This window comes from Chiloscyllium punctatum, chromosome 31, assembly GCF_047496795.1.
Source record: "Chiloscyllium punctatum isolate Juve2018m chromosome 31, sChiPun1.3, whole genome shotgun sequence".
Lineage (NCBI taxonomy): Eukaryota > Metazoa > Chordata > Chondrichthyes > Orectolobiformes > Hemiscylliidae > Chiloscyllium > Chiloscyllium punctatum.
Genome location: NC_092769.1, coordinates 70,805,120 through 70,832,159, shown reverse-complemented (window position 1 = coordinate 70,832,159; position 27,040 = coordinate 70,805,120). Strand labels below are relative to the sequence as shown.

Below are 27,040 nucleotides of genomic sequence, written 5' to 3'. Positions count from 1 at the left end.
AACAGTGTATACAGTATTGAGCTGTCCCTGTCCCGGGGGGTGTTTGATCAGACAGTGTATACAGTATTGACCTGTCCCTGTCCCGGGGGGGGTGTTTGATCAGACAGTGTATACAGTTTTCACCTGTCCCTGTCGCGGGAGGTGATTGATCAGTGTATACAGTATTGACCTGTCCCTGTCCCGGGGGGTGTTTGATCAGTGTATACAGTATTGACCTGTCCCTGTCCCGGGGGGGTGTTTGATCCGTGTATACAGTATTGACCTGTCCCTGTCCCGGGGATGTTTGATCAGTGTATACAGTATTGACCTGTCCCTGTCCCGGGGATGTTTGATCAGTGTATACAGCATTGACCTGTCCCTGTCCCGGGGGGTGTTTGATCAGTGTATACAGTATTGACCTGTCCCTGTCCCGGGGGGTGTTTGATCAGTGTATACAGTATTGACCTGTCCCTGTCCCGGAGGGTTTTTGATCAATGTATACAGTATTGACCTGTCCCTGTCCCAGGGGGGTGTTTGATCAGTGTATCCAGTATTGACCTGTCCCTGTCCCAGGAGGGTGGTTGATCAGACAGTGTATACAGTATTGACCTGTCCCTGTCCCGGGGGGTGTTTGATCAGTGTATACAGTATTGACCTGTCCCTGACCCGGGGGGGTGTTTGATCAGTGTGTACAGTATTGACCTGTCCCTGTCCCGGGGGGGTGTTTGATCAGTGTATACAGTATTGACCTGTCCCTGTCCCAGGGGGGTGTTTGATCAGTGTATCCAGTATTGACCTGTCCCTGTCCCAGGAGGGTGGTTGATCAGACAGTGTATACAGTATTGACCTGTCCCTGTCCCGGGGGGTGTTTGATCAGTGTATACAGTATTGACCTGCCCCTGTCCCGGGGGGTGTTTGATCAGTGTATACAGTATTGACCTGTCCCTGTCCCGGGGGGTGTTTGATCAGACAGTGTATACAGTATTGACCTGTCCCTGTCCCAGGGGGTGTGTTTGATCAATGTATACAGTATTGAGCTGTCCCTGTCCCGGGGGGTGTTTGATCAGACAGCGTATACAGTATTGAGCTGTCCCTGTCCCGGGGGGTGTTTGATCAGTGTATACAGTATTGACCTGTCCCTGTCCCTGTCCCGGGGGGGTGTTTGATCAGTGTATACAGTAATGACCTGTCCCTGTCCCGGGGGGTTTTTGATCAATGTATACAGTATTGACCTGTCCCTGTCCTGGGGGGTATTTGATCCGTGTATACAGTATTGACCTGTCCCTGTCCCGGGGGGGGTGTTTGATCAGTGCATACAGTATTGACCTGTCCCTGTCCCGGGGATGTGTGATCAGTGTATACAGTATTGACCTGTCCCTGTCCAGGGGGGTGTTTGATCAGTGTATACAGTATTGACCTGTCCCTGTCCCGGGGGGGTGTTTGATCATACAACGTACACAGTATTGACCTGACCCTGTCCCAGGGGGTATTTGATCAGACAGTGTATACAGTATTGACCTGTCCCTGTCCCGGGGGGTGTTCGATCAGACAGTGTATACAGTATTGACCTGTCCCTGTCCCAGGGGGTGTTTGAACAGTGTATACAGTATTGAGCTGTCCCTGTCCCGGGGGGTGTTTGATCAGACAGTGCATACAGTATTGACCTGTCCCTGTCCCGGGGGGGGTGTTTGATCAGACAGTGTATACAGTTTTCACCTGTCCCTATCGCGGGAGGTGATTGATCAGTGTATACAGTATTGACCTGTCCCTGTCCCGGGGGGTGTTTGATCAGTGTATACAGTATTGACCTGTCCCTGTCCCGGGGGGGTGTTTGATCCGTGTATACAGTATTGACCTGTCCCTGTCCCGGGGATGTTTGATCAGTGTATACAGTATTGACCTGTCCCTGTCCCGGGGATGTTTGATCAGTGTATACAGTATTGACCTGTCCCTGTCCCGGGGGGTGTTTGATCAGTGTATACAGTATTGACCTGTCCCTGTCCCGGGGGGTGTTTGATCAGTGTATACAGTATTGACCTGTCCCTGTCCCGGAGGGTTTTTGATCAATGTATACAGTATTGACCTGTCCCTGTCCCAGGGGGGTGTTTGATCAGTGTATCCAGTATTGACCTGTCCCTGTCCCAGGAGGGTGGTTGATCAGACAGTGTATACAGTATTGACCTGTCCCTGTCCCGGGGGGTGTTTGATCAGTGTATACAGTATTGACCTGTCCCTGTCCCGGGGGGGTGTTTGATCAGTGTGTACAGTATTGACCTGTCCCTGTCCCGGGGGGGTGTTTGATCAGTGTATACAGTATTGACCTGTCCCTGTCCCGGGGGGTGTTTGATTAGACAGTGTATACAGTATTGACCTGTCCCTGTCCCGGGGGGTGTTTGATCAGACAGTGTATACAGTATTGACCTGTCCCTGTCCCAGGGGGTGTTTGATCAGTGTGTACAGTATTGACCTGTCCCTGTCCAGGGGGGTGTTTGATCAGTGTGTACAGTATTGACCTGTCCCTGTCCCGGGGGGGTGTTTGATCAGTGTATACAGTATTGACCTGTCCCTGTCCCAGGGGGGGTGTTTGATCAGTGTATACAGTATTCACCTGTCCCTGTCGCGGGGGGTGTTTGGTCAGTGTATACAGTATTGACCTGTCCCTGTCCCGGGGGGTGTTTGATCAGACAGTGTATACAGTATTGACCTGTCCCTGTCCCGGGGGGTGTTTGATCAGTGTATACAGTATTGACCTGTCCCTGTTCCGGGGGGTGTTTCATCAGACAGTGTATACAGTATTGACCTGTCCCTGTCCCAGGGGGTGTTTGATCAGTGTGTACAGTGTTGACCTGTCCCTGTTCCGGGGGGGTGTTTTATCAGTGTATACATTATTGACCTTTCCTTGTCCCGGGGGGTGTTTGATCAGTGTATACAGTATTGACCTGTCCCTGTCCCGGGGGGGTGTTTGATCAGTGTATACAGTATTGACCTGTCCGTGTCCCGGGGGGTGTTTGATCAGACAGTGTATACAGTATTGACCTGTCCCTGTCCCAGGGGGTGTTTGATCAGACAGTGAATACAGTATTGACCTGTCCCTGTTCCGGGGGGCGTTTGATCAGACAGTGTATACAGTATTGACCTGTCCCTGTCCCGGGGGGTGTTTGATCAGACAGTGTATACAGTATTGACCTGTCCGTGTCCCGGGGGGTGTTTGATCAGACAGTGTATACAGTATTGACCTGTCCCTGTCCCGGGGGGTGTTTGATCAGTGTATACAGTATTGACCTGTCCCTGTCCCAGGAGGGTGGTTGATCAGACAGTGTATACAGTATTGACCTATCCCTGTCCCGGGGGGGGTTTGATCAGTGTGTACAGTATTGACCTGTCCCTGTCCAGGGGGGGGTTTGATCAGTGTGTACAGTATTGACCTGTCCCTGTCCCGGGGGGGTGTTTGATCAGTGTATACAGTATTGACCTGTCCGTGTCCCGGGGGGTGTTTGATCAGACAGTGTATACAGTATTGACCTGTCCCTGTCCCAGTGGGCTGTTTGATCAGTGTATACAGTATTGACCTGTCCCTGTCCCAGTGGGCTGTTTGATCAGTGTATACAGTATTGACCTGTCCCTGTCCCGGGGGGTGTTTGATCAGTGTGTACAGTGTTGACCTGTCCCTGTTCCGGGGGGTGTTTGATCAGACAGTTTGTACAGTGTTGACCTGTCCCTGTTCCGGGGGGTGTTTGATCAGTGTATACAGTATTGACCTGTCCCTGTCCCGGGGGGTGTTTGATCAGTGTATACAGTATTGACCCGTCCCTGTCCCGGGGGGTGTTTGATCAGACAGTGTATACAGTATTGATCTGTCCCTGTCCCGGGGGGTGTTTGATCAGTGTATACAGTATTGACCTGTCCCTGTTCCGGGGGGTGTTTGATCAGACAGTGTGTACAGTGTTGACCTGTCCCTGTCCCGGGGGGTGTTTGATCAGTGTATACAGTATTGACCCGTCCCTGTTCCGGGGGGTGTTTGATCAGACAGTGTGTACAGTGTTGACCTGTCCGTGTCCCGGGGGGTGTTTGATCAGTGTACACAGTATTGACCTGTCCCTGTCCCAGGGGGTGTTTGATCAGACAGTGTATGCAGTATTGACCTGTCCCTGTCCCAGGGGGTGCTTGATCAGACAGTGTATACAGTATTGACCTGTCCCTGTCCCGGGGGGCGTTTTATCTGACAGTGTATACAGTATTGACCTGTCCCTGTCCCGGGGGGTGTTTGATCAGACAGTGTATACAGTATTGACCTGTCCGTGTCCCGGGGGGTGTTTGATCAGACAGTGTATACAGTATTGACCTGTCCCTGTCCCGGGGTGTGTTTGATCAGTGTATACAGTATTGACCTGTCCCTGTCCCGGGGGGTGTTTGATCAGACAGTGTATACAGTATTGACCTGTCCCTGTCCCGGGGGGTGTTTGATCAGAGTGTATACAGTATTGACCTGTCCCTGTCCCGGGGGGTGTTTGATCAGACAGTGTATACAGTATTGACCTGTCCCTGTCCCGGGGGGTGTTTGATCAGACAGTGTATACAGTATTGACCTGTCCCTGTCCCAGGGGGTGTTTGATCAGACAGTGTATACAGTATTGACCTGTCCCTGTCCCGGGGTGTGTTTGATCAGACAGTGTATACAGTATTGACCTGTCCCTGTCCCAGGGGGTGTTTGATCAGACAGTGTATACAGTATTGACCTGTCCCTGTCCCGGGGGGTGTTTGATCAGTGTATACAGTATTGACCTGTCCCTGTCCCGGGGGGGTGTTTGATCAGTGTATACAGTATTGACCTGTCCCTGTCCCGGGGGGGTGTTTGATCAGTGTATACAGTATTGACCTGTCCCTGTCCCGGGGTGTGTTTGATCAGACAGTGTATACAGTATTGACCTGTCCCTGTTCCGGGGGGTGTTTGATCAGTGTATACAGTATTGACCTGCCCCTGTCCCGGGGGGTGTTTGATCAGTGTATACAGTATTGACCTGTCCCTGTCCCGGGGGTGTTTGATCAGTGTATACAGTATTGACCTGTCCCTGTCCCGGGGGGTGTTTGATCAGACAGTGTATACAGTATTGACCTGTCACTGTCCCGGGGGGTGTTTGATCAGTGTATACAGTATTGACCTGCCCCTGTCCCGGGGGGTGTTTGATCAGTGTATACAGTATTGACCTGTCCCTGTCCCGGGGGGTGTTTGATCAGTGTATACAGTATTGACCTGTCCCTGTCCCGGGGGGGTGTTTGATCAGACAGTGTATACAGTATTGACCTGTCCCTGTCCCGGGGGGTGTTTGATCAGTGTATACAGTATTGACCTGTCCCTGTTCCGGGGGGTGTTTGATCAGACAGTGTATACAGTATTGACCTGTCCCTGTCCCCGGGGGGTGTTTGATCAGTGTATACAGTATTCACCTGTCCCTGTCCCGGGGGGTGTTTGATCAGACAGTGTATACAGTATTGACCTGTCCCTGTCCCGGGGGGTGTTTGATCAGTGTATACAGTATTGACCTGTCCCTGTCCCCGGGGGGTGTTTGATCAGTGTATACAGTATTGACCTGTCCCTGTCCCGGGGGGGTGTTTGATCAGTGTATACAGTATTGACCTGTCCCAGTCCCGGGGGGTGTTTGCTAAGTGTATACAGTATAGACCTGTCCCTGTCCCGGGGGGGGGTTTGATCAGACAGTGTATACAGTATTGACCTGTCCCTGTCCCGGGGGGGTGTTTGATCAGACAGTGTATACAGTGTTGACCTGTCCCTGTCCCGGGGGGTGCTTGATCAGTGTATATAGTATTGACCTGTCCCTGTCCCGGGGGGGTGTTTGATCAGTGTATACAGTATTGACCTGTCCCTGTCCCGGGGTCTGTTTGATCAGACAGTGTATACAGTATTGACCTGTCCCTGTCCCAGGGGGTGTGTGTTCAGTGGATACAGTATTGACGTGTCCCAGTCCCGGGGGGGGGTGTTTGATCAGACAGTGTATACAGCATTGACCTGTCCCTGTCCCCGGGGGTGTTTGATCAGACAGTGTATACAGCATTGACCTGTCCCTGTCCCCGGGGGTGTTTGATCAGACAGTGTATACAGTATTGACCTGTCCCCATCCCCGGGGGGTGTTTGATCAGTGTATACAGTATTGACCTGTCCCTGTCCTGGGGGGTGTTTGATCAGTGTTTACAGTATTGACCTGTCCCTGTCCCAGGGGGTGTTTGATCAGTGTATACAGTATTGACCTGTCACTGTCCCGGGGGGTGTTTTATCAGTGTATACAGTATTGACCTGTCCCTGTCACGGGGGGTGTTTGATCAGACAGTGTATACAGTATTGACCTGACCCTGTCCCGGGGGGTGTTTGATCAGTGTATACAGTATTGACCTGTCCCTGTCCCAGGGGGTGTTTGATCAGTGTATACAGTATTGACCTGTCCCTGTTCCGGGGGGTGTATGATCAGACAGTGTATACAGTATTGACCTGTCCCTGTCCCGGGGGGTGTTTGATCAGACAGTGTATACAGTATTGACCTGTCCCTGTCCCGGGGGGTGTTTGATCAGACAGTGTATACAGTATTGACCTGTCCCTGTCCCGGGGGGTGTTTGATCAGTGTATACAGTATTGACCTGTCCCTGTTCCGGGGGGTGGGTGTTCAGTGGATACAGTATTGACGTGTCCCAGTCCCGGGGGGGGTGTTTGATCAGACAGTGTATACATCATTGACCTGTTCCTGGCCCCGGGGGTGTTTGATCAGTGTATACAGTATTGACCTGTCCCTGTCCCGGGGGGGTGTTTGATCAGTGTATACAGTATTGACCTGTCCCTGTCCCGGGGGGGTGTTTGATCAGTGTATACAGTATTGACCTGTCCCTGTCCCGGGGGGGTGTTTGATCAGTGTATACAGTATTGACCTGTCCCTGTCTCGGGGGGGTGTTTGTTCAGTGTATACAGTATTGACCTGTCCCTGTCCCAGGGGGTGTTTGAGCAGTGTATACAGTATTGACCTGTCCCTGTCCCGGGGGGGGTGTTTGATCAGTGTATACAGTATTGTCCTGTCCCTGTCCCGGGGGGTGTTTGATCATACAGTGTATACAGTATTGACCTGTCCCTGTCCCGGGGGGTTTTTGATCAGTGTATACAGTATTGACCTGTCCCTGTCCCGGGGGGTGTTTGATCAGACAGTGTATACAGTATTGACCTGTCCCTGTCCCAGGGGGTGTTTGATCCATGTATACAGTATTGACCTGTCCCTGTCCCGGGGGTGCTAAATAAGACAGTGTATACAGTATTGACCTGTCCCTGTCCCGGGGGGGTGTTTGATCAGTGTATACAGTATTGACCTGTCCCGGTCCCGGGGGGTGTTTGATCAGACAGTGTATACAGTATTGACCTGTCCGTGTCCCTGGGGGTGTTTGATCAGACAGTGTATACAGTATTGACCTGTCCCTGTCCCAGGGTGTGTTTGATCAGTGTATACAGTATTGACCTGTCCCTGTCCCGGGGTGTGTTTGATCAGACAGTGTATACAGTATTGACCTGTCCCTGTCCCGGGGGGTGTTTGATCAGTGTATACAGTATTGACCTGTCCCTGTCCCAGGGGGTGTTTGATCAGTGTATACAGTATTGACCTGTCCCTGTCCCGGGGTCTGTTTGATCATACAGTGTATACAGTATTGACCTGTCCCTGTCCCGGGGGGTTTTTGATCAGTGTATACAGTATTGACCTGTCCCTGTCCCGGGGGGTGTTTCATCAGACAGTGTATACAGTATTGACCTGTCCCTGTCCCGGGGGGTGTTTGATCAGACAGTGTATACAGTATTGACCTGTCCCTGTCCCAGGGGGTGTTTGATCCATGTATACAGTATTGACCTGTCCCTGTCCCGGGGGTGCTAAATAAGACAGTGTATACAGTATTGACCTGTCCCTGTCCCGGGGCGTGTTTGATCAGACAGTGTATACAGTATTGACCTGTCCCTGTCCCAGGGGGTGTTTGATCATACAGTGTATACAGTATTGACCTGTCCCTGTTCCGGGGGGTGTTTGATCAGACAGTGTATACAGTATTGACCTGTCCCTGTCCCGGGGGGGTGTTTGATCAGTGTATACAGTATTGACCTGTCCCTGTCCCGGGGGGTGTTTGATCAGTGTATACAGTATTGACCTGTCCCTGTCCCAGGAGGGTGGTTGATCAGACAGTGTATACAGTATTGACCTATCCCTGTCCCGGGGGGGGTTTGATCAGTGTATACAGTATTGACCTGTCCCTGTCCAGGGGGGTGTTTGATCAGTGTGTACAGTATCGACCTGTCCCTGTCCAGGGGGGTGTTTGATCAGTGTATACAGTATTGACCTTTCCTTGTCCCGGGGGGTGTTTGATCAGACAGTGTATACAGTATTGACCTGTCCCTGTCCAGGGGGGTGTTTGATCAGTGTGTACAGTATTGACCTGTCCCTGTCCTGGGGGGGGTTTGATCAGTGTATACAGTATTGACCTTTCCTTGTCCCGGGGGGTGTTTGATCAGACAGTGTATACAGTATTGACCTGTCCCTGTCCCGGGGGGTGTTTGATCAGACAGTGTATACTGTATTGACCTGTCCCTGTCCCAGGGGGTGTTTGATCAGACAGTGTATACAGTATTGACCTGTCCCTGTCCCGGGGGGTGTTTGAACAGTGTATACAGTCTTGAGCTGTCCTGTCCCAGGGGGTGTTTGATCAGTGTATACTGTATTGACCTGTCCCTGTCCCGAGGGGTGTTTGATCAGACAGTGTATACAGTATTGACCTGTCCCTGTCCCGGGGGGTGTTTGATCAGTGTATACAGTATTGACCTGTCCCTGTCCCAGGGGGTGTTTGATCAGTGTATACTGTATTGACCTGTCCCTGTCCCGGGGGGTGTTTGATCAGACAGTGTATACAGTATTGACCTGTCCCTGTCCCGGGGGGTGTTTGATCAGTGTATACAGTATTCACCTGTCCCTGTCGCGGGGGGTGTTTGATCAGTGTATACTGTATTGACCTGTCCCTGTCCCGGGGGGTGTTTGATCAGACAGTGCATACAGTATTGACCGGTCCCTGTCCCGGGGGGTGTTTGATCAGTGTATACAGTATTGACCTGTACCAGGGGGTGTTTGATGAGTGTATACAGTATTGACCTGTCCCTGTCCCGGGGGTGTTTGATCAGTGTATACAGTATTGACCTGTCCCTGTCCCGGGGGGTGTTTGATCAGACAGTGTATACAGTATTGACCTGTCACTGTCCCGGGGGGTGTTTGATCAGTGTATACAGTATTGACCTGCCCCTGTCCCGGGGGGTGTTTGATCAGTGTATACAGTATTGACCTGTCCCTGTCCCGGGGGGTGTTTGATCAGTGTATACAGTATTGACCTGTCCCTGTCCCGGGGGGGTGTTTGATCAGACAGTGTATACAGTATTGACCTGTCCCTGTCCCGGGGGGTGTTTGATCAGTGTATACAGTATTGACCTGTCCCTGTCCCGGGGGGTGTTTGATCAGACAGTGTATACAGTATTGACCTGTCCCTGTCCCCGGGCGGTGTTTGATCAGTGTATACAGTATTCACCTGTCCCTGTCGCGGGGGGTGTTTGATCAGACAGTGTAAACAGTATTGACCTGTCCCTGTCCCGGGGGGTGTTTGATCAGTGTGTACAGTATTGACCTGTCCCTGTCCCCGGGGGGTGTTTGATCAGTGTATACAGTATTGACCTGTCCCTGTCCCGGGGGGGTGTTTGATCAGTGTATACAGTATTGACCTGTCCCTGTCCCGGGGTGTGTTTGATCAGACAGTGTATACAGTATTGACCTGTCCCAGTCCCGGGGGGTGTTTGCTAAGTGTATACAGTATAGACCTGTCCCTGTCCCGGGGGGGGGTTTGATCAGACAGTGTATACAGTATTGACCTGTCCCTGTCCCGGGGGGGTGTTTGATCAGACAGTGTATACAGTATTGACCTGTCCCTGTCCCGGGGGGTGTTTGATCAGTGTATACAGTATTGACCTGTCCCTGTCCCAGGGGGTGTTTGATCAGTGTATACTGTATTGACCTGTCCCTGTCCCGGGGGGTGTTTGATCAGACAGTGTATACAGTATTGACCTGTCCCTGTCCCGGGGGGTGTTTGATCAGTGTATACAGTATTCACCTGTCCCTGTCGTGGGGGGTGTTTGATCAGTGTATACTGTATTGACCTGTCCCTGTCCCGGGGGGTGTTTGATCAGACAGTGCATACAGTATTGACCGGTCCCTGTCCCGGGGGGTGTTTGATCAGTGGAAACAGTATTGACCTGTACCAGGGGGTGTTTGATGAGTGTATACAGTATTGACCTGTCCCTGTCCCGGGGGGTGTTTGATCAGACAGTGTATACAGTATTGACCTGTCCCTGTACCGGGGGGTGTTTGATCAGACAGTGTATACAGTATTGACCTGTCCCTGTCCCGGGGGGTGTTTGATCAGTGTATACAGTATTGACCTGTCCCTGTCCCGGGGGGTGTTTGATCAGTGTTTACAGTATTGACCTGTCCCTGTCCTGGGGGGGGTTTGATCAGTGTGTACAGTATTGACCTGTTCTGTCCCGGGGATGTTTGATCAGTGTATACAGTATTGACCTGCCCCTGTCCCGGACGGTTTTTGATCAGTGTATACAGTATTGACCTGTCCCTGTCCCGGGGGGGGTTTGATCAGTGTGTACAGTATTGACCTGTCCCTGTCCCGGGGGCGTGTTTGATCAGTGTATACAGTATTGACCTCTCCTTGTCCCGGGGGGTGTTTGATCAGACAGTGTATACAGTATTGATCTGTCCCTGTCCCAGTGGGCTGTTTGATCAGTGTATACAGTATTGACTTGTCCCTGTCCCAGTGGGCTGTTTGATCAGTGTATACAGTATTGACCTGTCCCTGTCCCAGGGGGTGTTTGATCAGACAGTGTATACAGTATTGACCTGTTCCCGTCCCGGGAGGTGTTTGATCAGTGTATACAGTATTGACCTGTCCCTGTCCCGGGGGGTGTTTGATCAATGTATACAGTATTGACCTGCCCCTGTCCCGGGGGGTGTTTGATCAGTGTATACAGTATTGACCTGTCCCTGTCCCGGGGGGTGTTTGATCAGACAGTGTATACAGTATTGACCTGTCACTGTCCCGGGGGGTGTTTGATCAGTGTATACAGTATTGAGCTGTCCCTGTCCCGGGGGGTGTTTGATCAGTGTATACAGTATTGACCTGTCCCTGTCCCTGTCCCGGGGGGGTGTTTGATCAGTGTATACAGTATTGACCTGTCCCTGTCCCGGGGATGTTTGATCAGTGTATACAGTAATGACCTGTCCCTGTCCCGGGGGGTTTTTGATCAATGTATACAGTATTGACCTGTCCCTGTCCTGGGGGGTGTTTGATCCGTGTATACAGTATTGACCTGTCCCTGTCCCGGGGGGGTGTTTGATCAGTGCATACAGTATTGACCTGTCCCTGTCCCGGGGATGTGTGATCAGTGTATACAGTATTGACCTGTCCCTGTCCCGGGGCGGTGTTTGATCAGTGTATACAGTATTGACCTGTCCCTGTCCCGGGGTGTGTTTGATCAGTGTATACAGTATTGACCTGTCCCTGTCCCGGGGTGTGTTTGATCAGTGTATACAGTATTGACCTGTCCCTGTCCCAGGGGGTGTTTGATCAGAGAGTGTATACAGTATTGACCTGACCCTGTCCCAGGGGGTGTTTGATCAGACAGTGTATACAGTATTGACCTGTCCCTGTCCCAGGGGGTGTTTGATCAGACAGTGTATACAGTATCGACCTGTCCCTGTCCCAGGGGGTGTTTGTTCAGACAGTGTATACAGTATTGACCTGTCCCTGTCCCGGGGGGTGTTTGATCAGTGTATACAGTATTGAGCTGTCCCTGTCCCGGGGGGTGTTTGATCAGTGTATACAGTATTGACCTGTCCCTGTCCAGGGGGGTGTTTGATCAGTGTATACAGTATTGACCTGTCCCCGTCCCGGGGGGGTGTTTGATCAGTGTATACAGCATTGACCTGTCCCTGTCCCGGGGGGTGTTTGATCAGTGTATCCAGTATTGACCTGTCCCTGTCCCAGGAGGGTGGTTGATCAGACAGTGTATACAGTATTGACCTGTCCCTGTCCTGGGGGGTGTTTGATCAGTGTGTACAGTATTGACCTGTCCCTGTCCCGGGGATGTGTGATCAGTGTGTACAGTATTGACCTGTCCCTGTCCGGGGGGGGGTTTTTGATCAGTGTATACAGTATTGACCTGTCCCTGTCCCGGGGGGTGTTTGATCAGTGTATACAGTATTGACCTGTCCCTGTCCAGGGGGGTGTTTGATCAGTGTATACAGTATTGACCTGTCCCTGTCCCGGGGGGGTGTTTGATCAGTGTATACAGTATTGACCTGTCCCTGTCCAGGGGGGTGTTTGATCAGTGTATACAGTATTGACCTGTCCCTGTCCCGGGGGGTGTTTGATCAGTGTATACAGTATTGACCTGTCCCTGTCCAGGGGGGTGTTTGATCAGTGTATACAGTATTGACCTGTCCCCGTCCCGGGGGGGTGTTTGATCAGTGTATACAGTATTGACCTGTCCCTGTCCCGGGGATGTGTGATCAGTGTGTACAGTATTGACCTGTCCCTGTCCCGGGGGGTGTTTGATCAGTGTATACAGTATTGACCTGTCCCTGTCCCGGGGATGTGTGATCAGTGTGTATAGTATTGACCTGTCCCTGACCCGGGGGGGGTGTTTGATCAGTGTGTACAGTATTGACCTGTCCCTGTCCCGGGGGGGTGTTTGATCAGTGTATACAGTATTGACCTGTCCCAGGGGGTGTTTGATTAGTGTATACAGTATTGACCTGTCCCTGTCCCGGGGTGTGTTTGATCAGACAGTGTCTACAGCATTGACCTGTCCCTGTCCCGGGGGGTTTTTGATCAGTGTATACAGTATTGACCTGCCCCTGTCCCGGGGTGTGTTTGATCAGACAGTGTATACAGTATTGACCTGTCCCTGTCCCGGGGGGTGTTTGATCAGTGTATACAGTATTGACCTGTCCCTGTCCCGGGGTGTGTTTGATCAGACAGTGTATACAGTATTGACCTGTCCCTGTCCCGGGGTGTGTTTGATCAGACAGTGTATACAGTATTGACCTGTCCCTGTCCCGGGGGGTGTTTGATCAGTGTATACAGTATTGACCTGTCCCTGTCCCGGGGGGTGTTTGATCAGACAGTGTATACAGTATTGACCTGTCCCTGTCCCGGGGGGGCGTTTGATCAGTGTATACAGTCTTGACCTGTCCCTGTCCCGGGGGTGTGTTTGATCAGTGTATACAGTATTGACCTGTCCCTGTCCCGGGGATGTGTGATCAGTGTATACAGTATTGACCTGTCCCTGTCCCGGGGGGGGTGTTTGATCAGTGTGTACAGTATTGACCTGTCCCTGTCCCGGGGGGGTGTTTGATCAGTGTATACAGTATTGACCTGTCCCAGGGGGTGTTTGATTAGTGTATACAGTATTGACCTGTCCCTGTCCCGGGGGGGTGTTTGATCTGTGTATACAGTATTGACCTGTCCCTGTCCCGGGGTGTGTTTGATCAGACAGTGTATACAGTATTGACCTGTCCCTGTCCCGGGGTGTGTTTGATCAGACAGTGTATACAGTATTGACCTGTCCCTGTCCCGGGGGGTGTTTGATCAGACAGTGTATACAGTATTGACCTGTCCCTGTCCCGGGGGGGCGTTTGATCAGTGTATACAGTATTGACCTGCCCCTGTCCCGGGGGTGTGTTTGATCAGTGTATACAGTATTGACCTGTCCCTGTCCCGGGGGGGTGTTTGATCAGACAGTGTATACAGTATTGACCTGTCCCTGTCCCGGGGGGTGTTTGATCAGACAGTGTATACAGTATTGACCTGTCCCTGTCCCGGGGGGTGTTTGATCAGTGTTTACAGTATTGACCTGCCCCTGTCCCGGGGGGTGTTTGATCAGACAGTGTATACAGCATTGACCTGTCCCTGTCCCGGGGGGTGTTTGATCAGACAGTGTATACAGTATTGACCTGTCCCTGTCCCGGGGGGTGTTTGATCAGACAGTGTATACAGTATTGACCTGTCCCTGTCCCGGGGGGTGTTTGATCAGTGTTTACAGTATTGACCTGCCCCTGTCCCGGGGGGTGTTTGATCAGTGTATACAGTATTGACCTGTCCCTGTCCCGGGGGGTGTTTGATCAGTGTGTACAGTATTGACCTGTCCCTGTCCCGGGGGATTTTTGATCAGTGTATACAGTATTGACCTGTCCCAGGGGATGTTTGATCAGTGTATACAGTATTGACCTGTCCCAGGGGATGTTTGATCAGTGTATACAGTATTGAGCTGTCCCTGTCCCGGGGGGGTGTTTGATCAGTGTAGACAGTATTGACCTGTCCCTGTCCCGGGGGGTGTTTGGTCAGTGTATACAGTATTGACCTGTCCCAGGGGGTGTTTGATTAGTGTATACAGTATTGACCTGTCCCTGTCCCGGGGGGTGTTTGATCAGACAGTGTATACAGTATTGACCTGTCCCAGTCCCGGGGGGTGTTTGCTAAGTGTATACAGTATTGACCTGTCCCAGGGGGTGTTTGATTAGTGTATACAGTATTGACCTGTCCCTGTCCCGGGGGGGGGTTTGATCAGACAGTGTATACAGTATTGACCTGTCCCTGTCCCGGGGGGTGCTTGATCAGTGTATACAGTATTGACCTGTCCCTGTCCCGGGGGGGGTGTTTGATCAGTGTATACAGTATTGACCTGTCCCTGTCCCGGGGTCTGTTTGATCAGACAGTGTATACAGTATTGACCTGTCCCTGTCCCAGGGGGTGTGTGTTCAGTGGATACAGTATTGACGTGTGCCAGTCCCGGGGGGGGTGTTTGATCAGACAGTGTATACAGCATTGACCTGTCCCTGTCCCCGGGGGTGTTTGATCAGACAGTGTATACAGTATTGACCTGTCCCCATCCCCGGGGGGTGTTTGATCAGTGTATACAGTATTGACCTGTCCCTGTCCTGGGGGGTGTTTGATCAGTGTTTACAGTATTGACCTGTCCCTGTCCCAGGGGGTGTTTGATCAGTGTATACAGTATTGACCTGTCCCTGTCCCGGGGGGTGTTTGATCAGTGTATACAGTATTGACCTGTCCCTGTCACGGGGGGTGTTTGATCAGACAGTGTATACAGTATTGACCTGTCCCTGTCCCGGGGGGTGTTTGATCAGTGTATACAGTATTGACCTGTCCCTGTCCCGGGGTGTGTTTGATCAGTGTATACAGTATTGACCTGTCCCTGTTCCGGGGGGTGTATGATCAGACAGTGTATACAGTATTGACCTGTCCTTGTCCCGGGGGGTGTTTGATCAGACAGTGGAGACAGTATTGACCTGTCCCTGTCCCGGGGGGTGTTTGACCAGTGTATACAGTATTGACCTGTCCCTGTCCCGGGGGGTGTTTGATCAGACAGTGTATACAGTATTGACCTGTCCCTGTCCCAGGGGGTGTGTGTTCAGTGGATACAGTATTGACGTGTCCCAGTCCCGGGGGGGGGTGTTTGATCAGACAGTGTATACAGCATTGACCTGTCCCTGGCCCCGGGGGTGTTTGATCAGTGTATACAGTATTGACCTGTCCCTGTCCCGGGGGGGTGTTTGATCACTGTATACAGTATTGACCTGTCCCTGTCCCGGGGGGGTGTTTGATCAGTGTATACAGTATTGACCTGTCCCTGTCCCGGGGGGGTGTTTGATCAGTGTATACAGTATTGACCTGTCCCTCTCCCGGGGGGGTGTTTGTTCAGTGTATACAGTATTGACCTGTCCCTGTCCCAGGGGGTGTTTGATCAGTGTATACAGTATTGACCTGTCCCTGTCCCGGGGGGGGTGTTTGATCAGTGTATACAGTATTGTCCTGTCCCTGTCCCGGGGGGTGTTTGATCATACAGTGTATACAGTATTGACCTGTCCCTGTCCCGGGGGGTTTTTGATCAGTGTATACAGTATTGACCTGTCCCTGTCCCGGGGGGTGTTTGATCCGTGTATACAGTATTGACCTGTTCCTGTCCCGGGGGGTGTTTGATCCGTGTATACAGTATTGACCTGTCCCTGTCCCGGGGGTGCTAAATAAGACAGTGTATACAGTATTGACCTGTCCCTGTCCCGGGGGGGTGTTTGATCAGTGTATACAGTATTGACCTGTCCCTGTCCCGGGGGGTGTTTCATCAGACAGTGTATACAGTATTGACCTGTCCCTGTCCCGGGGGGTGTTTGATCATACAGTGTATACAGTATTGACCTGTCCCTGTCCCGGGGGGTGTTTGATCAGACAGTGTATACAGTATTGACCTGTCCCTGTCCCGGGGGGGTGTTTGATCAGTGTACACAGTATTGACCTGTCCCTGTCCCGGGGGGTGTTTGATCAATGTATACAGTATTGACCTGTCCCTGTCCCGGGGGGTGTTTGATCCGTGTATACAGTATTGACCTGTCCGTGTCCCGGGGGGTGTTTGATCCGTGTATACAGTATTGACCTGTCCCTGTCCCGGGGGGGGGTGTTTGATCAGTGTATACAGTATTGACCTGTCCCTGTCTCAGTGGTGAGGTGGCGGGGGTGGGGGGGGGGGGAGGGGTGTTGGTCCGCCTGACACGGTATATACTGTACATATCCAGCGCTGACCTGGCTCGTGGAAGATGGCTGACTCAGCGTGGCGAACAGGTCCTCCTCCTTGTTCGAGCTGCTCGTTCCGTCCCAGTTGTAGTCGCTCGCCAAGCGTACCTCCTGGCGACTGGCGGACGCTCTGACCTTGAGTGTTTTGCTGTGACAGATCATCAGCTCATTCCCCCACTCGGTGTTCCAGCTGTCTGCTTCAGCAGGGCCTTGGTCCTGGCCAGCCTTCGGCTCCCAGCTGTCATCCACACCCCAGCCTGCCGTGTCCCAGTCGGAAGCCACGGGACTTGGATCCTTGTTTCCGCTGGCTGAGACGTTCTGGAAATGCCAAAGTACACTTCAAATTATCTCCTGCAGGCATGGCGCCTGAGTCTTTGCTGTTGTTAAACTGCTTCCAGGACGGGCCGGTATTTATTGCCCACTTCGCTATGGGGTCTGGATGCCTGCAGGACATTAGTGAAACAGTTGCGGCTCTCCGGGTTCCTTGCCCAGGGATGTTACCACCTCCCCACACCCATGTTCAGCGAGCAAGTCCGAAGGCCAGGCGTAGCCAACTGCTGCCACCATTTGGCAGACTTGCCTCCTCTTCAGCTTCTCTCAGCCCGCCCATGGCGGTCTCCTTGGGGGAAGCCGGGTTTGTTCACCTCAGCGGGAGGAAAACGGCCAATTCCAAACCGGGAGGGGTTCAGATCGAGAGAAACGGCTTGGAGTGGAAGGCAGCTTGGGAACCCGAAGGACACACTCAAGGGCACCGTGTGCATAGGACTGTGGAACTTTGCAGAGGAACATAGATACTTTCAGTGAGTGGGCAAAGGTTTAGCAGATGGAATACATTATTAACAGATGTGAAGTCATCCATTTTGGTAGGAATAGCACTAAAAAGGACGATTACTTGAATAGTAAAAAGTTGCAGCATGCTGCAGTGCAGAGGGGTCTGGGTGTCCTTGTGCATGAATCACACAAGGTTGGTCTGGAGGTACAACAGACAATTACGGAGGCAAGTGGAATTTTGTCCTATATTGCTGAAGGGATTGAGTTTAAAGGCAGGGAGGTTATGTTGTAGCTGTACAGGGTGCTAATGAGGCCACACCTGGAGGACTGTGTACAGTTTTGTTCTCTTTACTTGAGAAAGGATGTCCTGGCACTGGAGGGGGTGCGGAGGAGGTTCACCAGGTTGATTCCAGAGTAGAGAGGGTTGACTTATGGGGAGAGACTGCGTAGACTGGGACTATGTTCATTGGAATTTGCAAGAATCAGGGGGGCTCTGATAGGAACATATGAAATTATGAAGGGAATAGATAAGATAGAAGTAGAGAGGCAGGTGAAGCTAGGATAAGAGGGCATAGCCTCAAGATTAGGGGGATCAGATCTAGGGCTGAATTGGGAAGGAACTTCTTCACCCAGAGGGTTGGGAATCTGTGGAATTCCTTGCCCAGTGAAGAAGCTGACGCTACTTCAGCAAATATTTTTAAAGCTAAGATAGATTTTTTTAAACACTGAAGGAATTAAGGGTTAGGGTGAGAGGGTGGGCTAAGTGGAGCTGAGGTCATGAAAGGGTCAGCCCTGATGGCGGTGAACGGTGGAGCTGGCTCGAGGGGCCAGACGGCCTCCTCCCGCTCCGAGCACTCCTGTTGGAAGGTGAGCAGCGTTTCCTCACCGCTCTGAGTTGTGATGACCTGGAACTGGGCCGGGCAGGGGGACCACTAGGGAAGTGAACCTACCAGTACTTTGTGACGGACAAACTGCAGTGCTGTGTAAAATCACACGCGCCCCAGCTCAGGAACAGGCCATTCGGTCCATCTACTCTGCACTGCTGCTCCAGACAAACCCCCTTGCCCACCTCCTTTCTCAGCCCACCCCATAAAGATCCACTTGTGCACGTGCACAGCTTTCAAACGCACTCACCCTTGTCGACCTCAGCCACTGCCCCGATGGGAACGAGCTCCACACTCTCCCCTTCTTGCAGACATGATGGCAGTACTAACCTGGGATACCCAGCAGTACGCTGACGCACAACAGCGGGGGAAATCTGGGCCAATCGGATTGCTTCCCTTCCACGAGCTGGCGCAGAGTCAACGGGCAGGACTGCCTCTGTTGGGGAGTCACTGCCTCTCCCCAGCAGACAGCAGACAGCATACAAGGACAAAGCAACACCCTACATTCTCTCACTCAGCCGTCTCCTGTTATTTATACCCAGTGACCAGCCAGGACCACTGCTCCGGTCCACCTTCCCAGACCGACCCCCTTCGACTGCTCGGGTTATAAATCAGACCGAGGGGAGGTTTTCCCAGGTGAGGGGGGGGGGGGGGGGGACGGGGGGACAGAGGGATGGGAGCGAGCAATAGTCACACAGCAGACAAACTGCAACTGGGCTTGTGGGCCGGGCAGGTGGGCGTGCCTCCGTGTATCGTGCCTGGGAGAGATCAGCGCCCACCGCCACCTACCTCCAGGCTGCCCCAGTCTTCATCGTCCCACTTGTCAGCCAGCTCTTCCTTCTCAGCTGCCTCTTCAGTGGGAGCCGGTGCTACTGGATGGGTGGCTGTGGTGCCCAGTCTGTCATCAGCCTCTGCCAAAGCAAGATCCCACACAGGGGCAAGACGTTACTGGCGGCACAGGCAGAGCTCAGAAACAGGCCGTTTACCCAAAGTACACAGGCAGGCGCGCACACACACACAGGCAGACACACACACACAGGCAGACACACAGACACACACACACACAGGCAGACACGCAGACACACACACACACAGGCAGACACGCAGACACACACACACACAGGCAGACACACACACACACACAGGCAGACACACACACACACACAGGCAGACACACACACACACACAGGCAGACACACACACAGAGGCAGACACACACACACACAGGCAGACACACACACACAGAGGCAGACACACACACACAGAGGCAGACACACACACACAGAGGCAGACACACACACACAGAGGCAGACACACACACACAGAGGCAGACACACACACACACAGGCAGACACACACACACAGGCAGACACACACACACAGGCAGACACACACACACAGGCAGACACACACACAGGCAGACACACACACACACAGGCAGACACGCAGACACACACACACACAGGCAGACACACACACACAGGCAGACACACACACACACACAGGCAGGCAGACACACACACACACAGGCAGACACACACACACACACACACAGGCAGACACACACACACACACACAGGCAGACACACACACACACACAGGCAGACACACAGGCAGACACACAGGCAGACACACACACACACACACACAGGCAGACACACACACACACACACAGGCAGACACACACACACACACAGGCAGACACACACACACACACACACAGGCAGACACACACACACACACACAGGCAGACACACACACACACACAGGCAGACACACACACACACACAGGCAGACACACACACACACACACACACAGGCAGACACACACACACACACACACAGGCAGACACACACACACACACACAGGCAGACACACACACACACACAGGCAGACACACACACACACACACACAGGCAGACACACACACACACACAGGCAGACACACACACACAGGCAGACACACACACACAGGCAGACACACACACACAGAGGCAGACACACACACACACACACACACAGAGGCAGACACACACACACACACAGGCAGAGACACACACACACAGGCAGACACACACACACAGGCAGACACACACACACAGGCAGACACACACACAGACAGGCAGACCGACCCTTTGATGTGTCAGTCCTATTTGCCGTGAACATTCCACGTTACAATATTAGAAATCGCCACCTTAAACCAAAAGGGTTGTGGGTGTTTGTAGCCCGTCCCTAGTTGTCCGTTCATCTGAAGGGTGGGATTTGAACAAGTGTCCCTGAGGTGTAAGCGGAGCCTCTGGGTTCCTCCATGCCAGCACCTGGCCTCGGTGAGGCTGATTTTCCCGAAGTGCCTGACGAATCGAACATTGACCACCCTGACCTGTGACCTTGCCCTTCAGTGGAAACACCTTGCTCCATTGTTCTCGCTTATCGAATCTTTTCGTCAAAGTCTGCGAGACCCTCGATCAAACCGCTTCTCTTTTCTGGAGAGGACAGTTTGATATGCTAATCAGAGCATCCCGACAGCATGGAAGCAGGCCATTTGGCCCATCAAGTCCACACCAACCCTCTGAAGAGGGGCCCCTGGTACCCTGCGCAGCAGGTCAGGCAGCATCCAAGGAGCAGGAGAAACGACATTTCGGGCATAAGCCCTTCTTCAGGAATGAGGAGGGTGTGCCAAGCAGGCTAAGATAAAAGGTAGGGAGGAGGGACTTGGGGGAGGGGCATTGGGAATGCGATAGGTGGAAAGAGGTTAAGGTGAGGGTGATAGGCCGGAGAGGGGGTGGGGGCGGAGAGGTCAGGAAGAAGATTTCAGGTTAGGAAGGCGGTGCTGAGTTCGAGGGATTTGACTGAGACAAGGTGGGGGGAGGGGAAATGAGGAAACTGGAGAAATCTGAGTTCATCCCTTGTGGTTGGAGGGTTCCTAGGCGGAAGATGAGACGCTCTTCCTCCAGGCGTTGTGTTGCCATGGTCTGGCGATGGAGGAGGCCAAGGACCTGCATGTCCTTGGCGGAGTGGGAGGGGAGTTGAAGTGTTGAGCCACGGGGTGGTTGGGTTGGTTGGTCCGGGTGTCCCAGAGGTGTTCTCTGAAACGTTCCGCAAGTAGGCGGCCTGTCTCTCCAATATAGAGGAGGCCACATCGGGTGCAGCGGATGCAATAAATGGTGTGTGTGGAGGTGCAGGTGAATTTGTGGTGGATTTGGAAGGATCCCTTGGGGCCTTGGAGGGAAGTGAGGGGGGAGGTGTGGGTGCAAGTTTTGCATTTCTTGCGGTTGCAGGGGAAGGTGCCGGGAGTGGAGGTTGGGTTGGTGGGGGGTGTGGACCTGACGAGGGAGTCACGGAGGGAGTGGTCTTTCCGGAATGCTGATAGGGGAGAGGAGGGAAATATATCTCTCGTGGTGAGGTCTGTTTGGAGGTGGTGGAAATGAAAGGATGATACGATGTATATGGAGGTTGGTGGGGTGGTAGGTGAGGACCAGGTGGCGATTGGAGGGGCGGGGCTTAAGGGCGGAGGAGCGGGAATTGGAGGAGATGCGGTGGAGAGCATCGTCGACCATGTCTGAGGGAAAATTGTGGTCTTTGAAGGAGGCCATCTGGGTTGTTCGGTATTGGAATTGGTCCTCCTGGGAGCAGATGCGGCGGAGGCAAAGGAATTAGGAATATGGAATAGCATTTTTACAGGGGGCAGGGTGGGAGGTGTAGTCTAGGTAGCTGTGGGAGTCAGTTGGTTTACAGTAAATGTCCGTGTTGATTTGGTCACCCGAGATAGAAATGAAGAGGTCTAGGAAGGGGAGGGAGGAGTCTGAGACGGCCCAGGTAGATTTGAGGTCGGAGTGGAAGGTGTTGGTAAATTGGATGAACTGTTCAACCTCCTCGTGGGAGCATGAGGTAGCGCCGATACAGTCATCAATGTAGCAGAGGAAAAGGTGGTGCCAGTGTAGCTGCGGAAGATGGACTGTTCCACATATCCGACGAAGAGGCGGGCATAGCTGGGGTCCATGCGGGTGTCCATGGCTACCCCTTTGGTTTGGAGGAAGTGGGAGGATTGGAAAGAGAAGTTGTTAAGAGTGAGGACCAGTTCAGTCAGTCAAAGGAGGGTGTCAGTGGAAGGGTACTGGTTGGGTTGGCGGGAAAGGAAGAAGCGGAGGGCTTTGAGGCCTTTGTGATGGGGGATGGAGGTGAATAGGGACTGGATGTCCATGGTGAAGATAAGGCATTGGGGGCCGGGGAAGTGAAAATCATGGAGGAGGTGGAGGGCGTGGGTGGTGTCCCGAACGTAGGTGGGGAGTTGTTGGACTAAGGGGGACAGGACAGTGTTGAGATATGCAGAGATGAGTTCGGTGGGGCAGGAGCAGGCTAAGACAATAGGTTGGCTGGGGCAGTTGGGTTTGTGGATTTTGGGCAGGAGGTAGAAATGGGCGGTGCGGGGTTGTGGGACTATGAGGTTGGAGGCGGTGGATGGGAGATCCCCTGAGGTATGAGGTTATGGATGGTCTGGGAGATGATGGTTTGGTGGTGGGAGGTGGAGTCATGGTCAAGGGGGCAGTAGGAGGAGGTGTCCACGAGCTGGTGTTTAGCCTCAGCAATGTAAAGATCAGTGTGCCAAACTACCACCACGCCTCCCTTGTCTGCTGGTTTGATAGTGAGGTTGGGGTTGGAGCGGAGGGAGTGGAGGGCTGCACGTTGAGAGGGTGAGAGGTTGGAGTGGGTAAGAGGGGCGGACAGGTTGAGGCGGTTAATGTCGCGGTGGTAGTTGGCTATGAAGAGATTGAGGGAGGGTAAGAGGCCAGCACGGGATGTCCAGGTGGATGGGGTGCGTTGGAGGCGGGAGAAGGGGTCGTCAGAGGGTGGGCGAGAATCCTGGTTGAAGAAATAGGCGCGGAGGCGGCAGAAGAATTGTTCGATGTCTCGCCGCGTGTTGAACTCATTAACCTGGGAGCGTAGGGGGATGAAGGTGAGGCCTCTGCTGAGGACTGATCTTTCACCCTCAAGAGAGGGGGAGGTCTGGAGGGATGGTGAAAATACGGCAGGGCTGGGAGCTAGGACATGGTGTGGGGGCTGGGTTAGGCATGGGGGCCACACCAGGTCCCATTAAGGAACAGAAAAATACAGAGATCTCTTTCCAGTAAATCTCTCTGGTGCTTTTCCAATGGTTTTTACACTACAGAGAGAAAAGTCTATTTGGCACGTGCACTCGTGGGGATGGATACGCAATAAATAATAAAAAAAAACAAATGCAAACAGCCCGACAGAAAGAAAACCACACCTTCTCTGGTCTCGGTCTTGTCTCCAGGAGCCTGTGCTGCAGCGGCTGGGTTTCCTCGGATTAACTTTGACGTGAGTGTGGAGACTCCTGTGACTGCCCAACCTGCCCAACTGCCCGTCATCAGGGCACCCGCGGGGCTCAACGAGGCGGAGTTGATGTCTTTCTCTATGAAACGAGACGAGCGCGGAGTCAGCTGGGCGACAATATCGGGTTTCACCCCCCCCCCCAAGGAACTCCACCAGAACGACAGGCCCCTGTGACAGGGCTGCACTCCCTCAGGTTTCGGGGTCTAGGCAAGCATTTGGCGGGGGTGGGGGGGTTCACAAAAAAAGGATCCGTTAAATACAAAAAAAAATGGAAGCCGGGTACGATGAAATACAGCTGTGGGATCAACGATTTATGAGTGCACGTACTTATAAACTTGATCCCACACGGGGTGTAGGTTTTAGGACCCAAAACACAAACGTTTTCCCCGTGGTTACGGCTGGCCACATTCACACTGTCCTACATTGCGTTCCCACTCGTGAACGAATCGAACTGCAAAAGGACTCCGGAACAGAACCCTTTCGCAACCCGGGATAGGCCTGCCCCAACAGCGTTTTGGGAACCTGGCTTTTGAGTTGGAGGCAGATAGGTCTGAAATGGGAAAAGGAGTATTTCTTTTTAAAAAATAGCATTGCGGAAGGGAACCCTGACGTTTTAGAAACAAGTTACCTGACACTCATTGCTATCGGTTAAAGCGATGGGGGAGATTACTACAGACGGGTGCGTGTACACAGGATTGGATTCAGCCGGTGAGAGATCGCTGATCCATCTGTGCAGCGGTGACCAGTCAGTCCCCTTCTGCCTTCCAACCCCCAGGTGCTCGGCTCCCAGGTAGTAGCGGAGCAGCTTGTGGGTGTGCACGATATGGCCAAGATCCTCCAGGCTCTCAGGCGAGGGAGGTGGGATCTCTCTGCAGTGGGAAGTAGCTGAAAGAAGCCAGTTTTGTTTCCCCTCACCAGTCGCTGCGGCTGTTGAGAAACCTGAGAGTTAAAAGTCACGGACCAGTTGCTCTGCACCTCGTGCAAGAAAAGGGAAAGCACCTGAGAGGAGAGAGACTGTAGGGGTTCACCTCAGTCAGACCAGTGCATAGGCACCTCTGAGCTGCCTCCTCTGTTTTCCCCACCATCCATAATACCATGTCTTTTTTTCCTGTGTGTGGTGGAGGGGCAAGTTTTACAAGGGGGTTGGAATTTTAACTCATCAAGTTATATGTCATCGGTTCATCATGTGTTTTTTTTAGATTAGATTACTCAGAGTGTGGAAACAGGCCCTTCGGCCCAACAAGCCCACACCCCCCCGCCGCTGAAGCGCAACCCACCCGTACCCTACAGCTACATGTGATAAATAGTCACCCTCGCTAAATATACCGTGCTTTCTGTTAACCTGGCAAATTGGGAAATTTTGCCCACTTGATAAAATCTTTCAACTTTTAGGGTCTGATTTCCACTGTGCTAACCCCCTCCTCAGTGAGCTGTGACATCTAGAAAAGTGTTCACATCGAGTTAGACCCACCTATTACCCCCGAGAAAGGAATGACATCACCAACCCAAAGAAACCCAAACCTATAAATAGAAAGCAGGAATTATCAGCAGTGCTTCGTCTGGAGGCCACTGCTGATGTTACCCTCGTAGGGTGACGAAACGTCTGGAAATGAACCCTCCAGCTCAGCGAGCAAACCGACATCCAGTGTTCACACTGTCCGGTTTATGTCAGGGAGGCAATGTTCGGTCTTTGCTTGGACGCCAGGGAGAGTGCGTAGCAGCAAAGAAATAAAGACAGGAAACATCGCAGGGAGGCAAATACTTAAGGCTCTCGTCAGTTCAGAGAATCCAGGACGAAGCAAGTGACATTATAGTTCAGCCAGGGATGAGTTCAGAAAGACGTTGTTTCTCTCGCAGGGTTTAAGCTTGTAAAGCTTCTGAAGCAGGAGTTTGGTGAGAGCGCTGCAGGTCATCCGAAACGAGTAAGTTTAGGGCTCTCGGCCTTTGTGGAAAGTTCCCAATGGCAGAATTGGGAAGGACTCACTGCAACTGTGCCCCACAAGAAACTGCCAGCTAAGCAGAAACATTTAATATGTTATTTCCCTGGGCTCCAGACAGTGTTGGGAAAGAAAACTTCAGGACTTCATTTTGCTGTGCCATCTATATTTAGACCACTTGCTTTGTGTTTTTTTAAAAAAATTCTGTATGTAGGTTTGCTCTTTGAGCTGGAATGTTGGTTTTCAGACATTTCGTCACCATACTAGGTAACATCGTCACTGAGTCTCTGATGAAGCACTGGTGGTGTAGCCCGTTTCTATTTTATGTTTGGGTTTCCTCAGGTTGGTGACAGCATCTCCAACACAAGGAAACCCAACCCATGCAAACAGAAAACAGGCTACACCCCCAGTGCTTCATCCGGAGGCTCACTGAAGATGTTACCTAGCATGGTGACGAAACGTCTGGAAACCAACCTTCCAGCTCAGCGAGCAAACCTGCAACCAGCACCTCAACCTGAGCTACAGATCTTCTCAAAACTCGCTTTTTAAAATTCTGCGTAATAAACTCCTGCCGTTGAAGAGCATCTGCTACCCCATGCTTCAGAGGCTGACAGTCCAGTTAACCCAACTGCAAACGTTAAACCGGCTGATCCATCAAGGCAGGCCTCATTCTGGGACCTGACTCGGCCCGTTTACAGGGATCCGAAGCGGGCAGTGGAAGGGCAGGGGGGGCGAAACGTCCTGCTCCTGCTCGGACAGCACTCTCCCTCAGATCCACCACCCCCCCCCCCCCCCCCCCCCCCCGATCGACTCACTCACCTACTTCTGGGAGTTTGGACGGATCTTCCGAGACCGTTTCGAGCTTTGTCAGGAAGCTCCGCACCGCTTTGAAGGCCTGGAGGGACAGGGAAGAAAAATGGCTGTGGATCGGCCGGAGAGGAAGAGGGTTAAAAAAAAAACCCACCGAAGTAACGAGGGGACGCTGCTGGGCAACAGCAACACCCACCAAAACCCTACACACCCCCTCCCCAACTTCGGCCCAGCTCGCTCTCTAGTGAACATCAAAACAGCCAGTCACGTGGCCTCACTGTCATGCGGAAACATCTTTCAGAGATGTGTATGTTGAGACAAAGGCTGAAACACCTCCATGCTGGTCAAACATTTGCCAGCACTCAGCCTACAGCCACGTGTGCCTTGCTGTGCTACCCTGTTGAGACACTTCTCTGGGATGTCAGTCAGATGGCCTGCGCCTCTTGGTACTCTACAGTCCCAGGGAGAACGCAGCGAGGTGAGACGCTCATTCAAAGACTTAGTCGGGCAGCACTTTGGGACCAGTGAGCGTCATTCTTTTTGCTTTCAAATAGTTAGGAGGGGGGATAGGCCTGGCCAGA

The 27,040-nt window shown here is 52.5% G+C and overlaps 1 protein-coding gene across 1 annotated transcript in view; it reads right to left on the bottom strand.

Moving 5' to 3' along the window:
• Nucleotides 1–27,040, bottom strand: part of scyl1 (SCY1-like, kinase-like 1) — a 262,401-nt gene that overhangs the window by 207,443 nt on the left and 27,918 nt on the right. The window contains exons 2-5 of the mRNA XM_072551241.1: nucleotides 26,469–26,544; nucleotides 23,627–23,791; nucleotides 19,149–19,270; nucleotides 16,714–17,022 (exon numbers count right to left, since the gene is read on the bottom strand). Coding sequence (XP_072407342.1) covers nucleotides 16,714–17,022; nucleotides 19,149–19,270; nucleotides 23,627–23,791; nucleotides 26,469–26,544 — 672 coding nt within the window. The remainder of the gene's footprint in view (nucleotides 1–16,713; nucleotides 17,023–19,148; nucleotides 19,271–23,626; nucleotides 23,792–26,468; nucleotides 26,545–27,040) is intronic.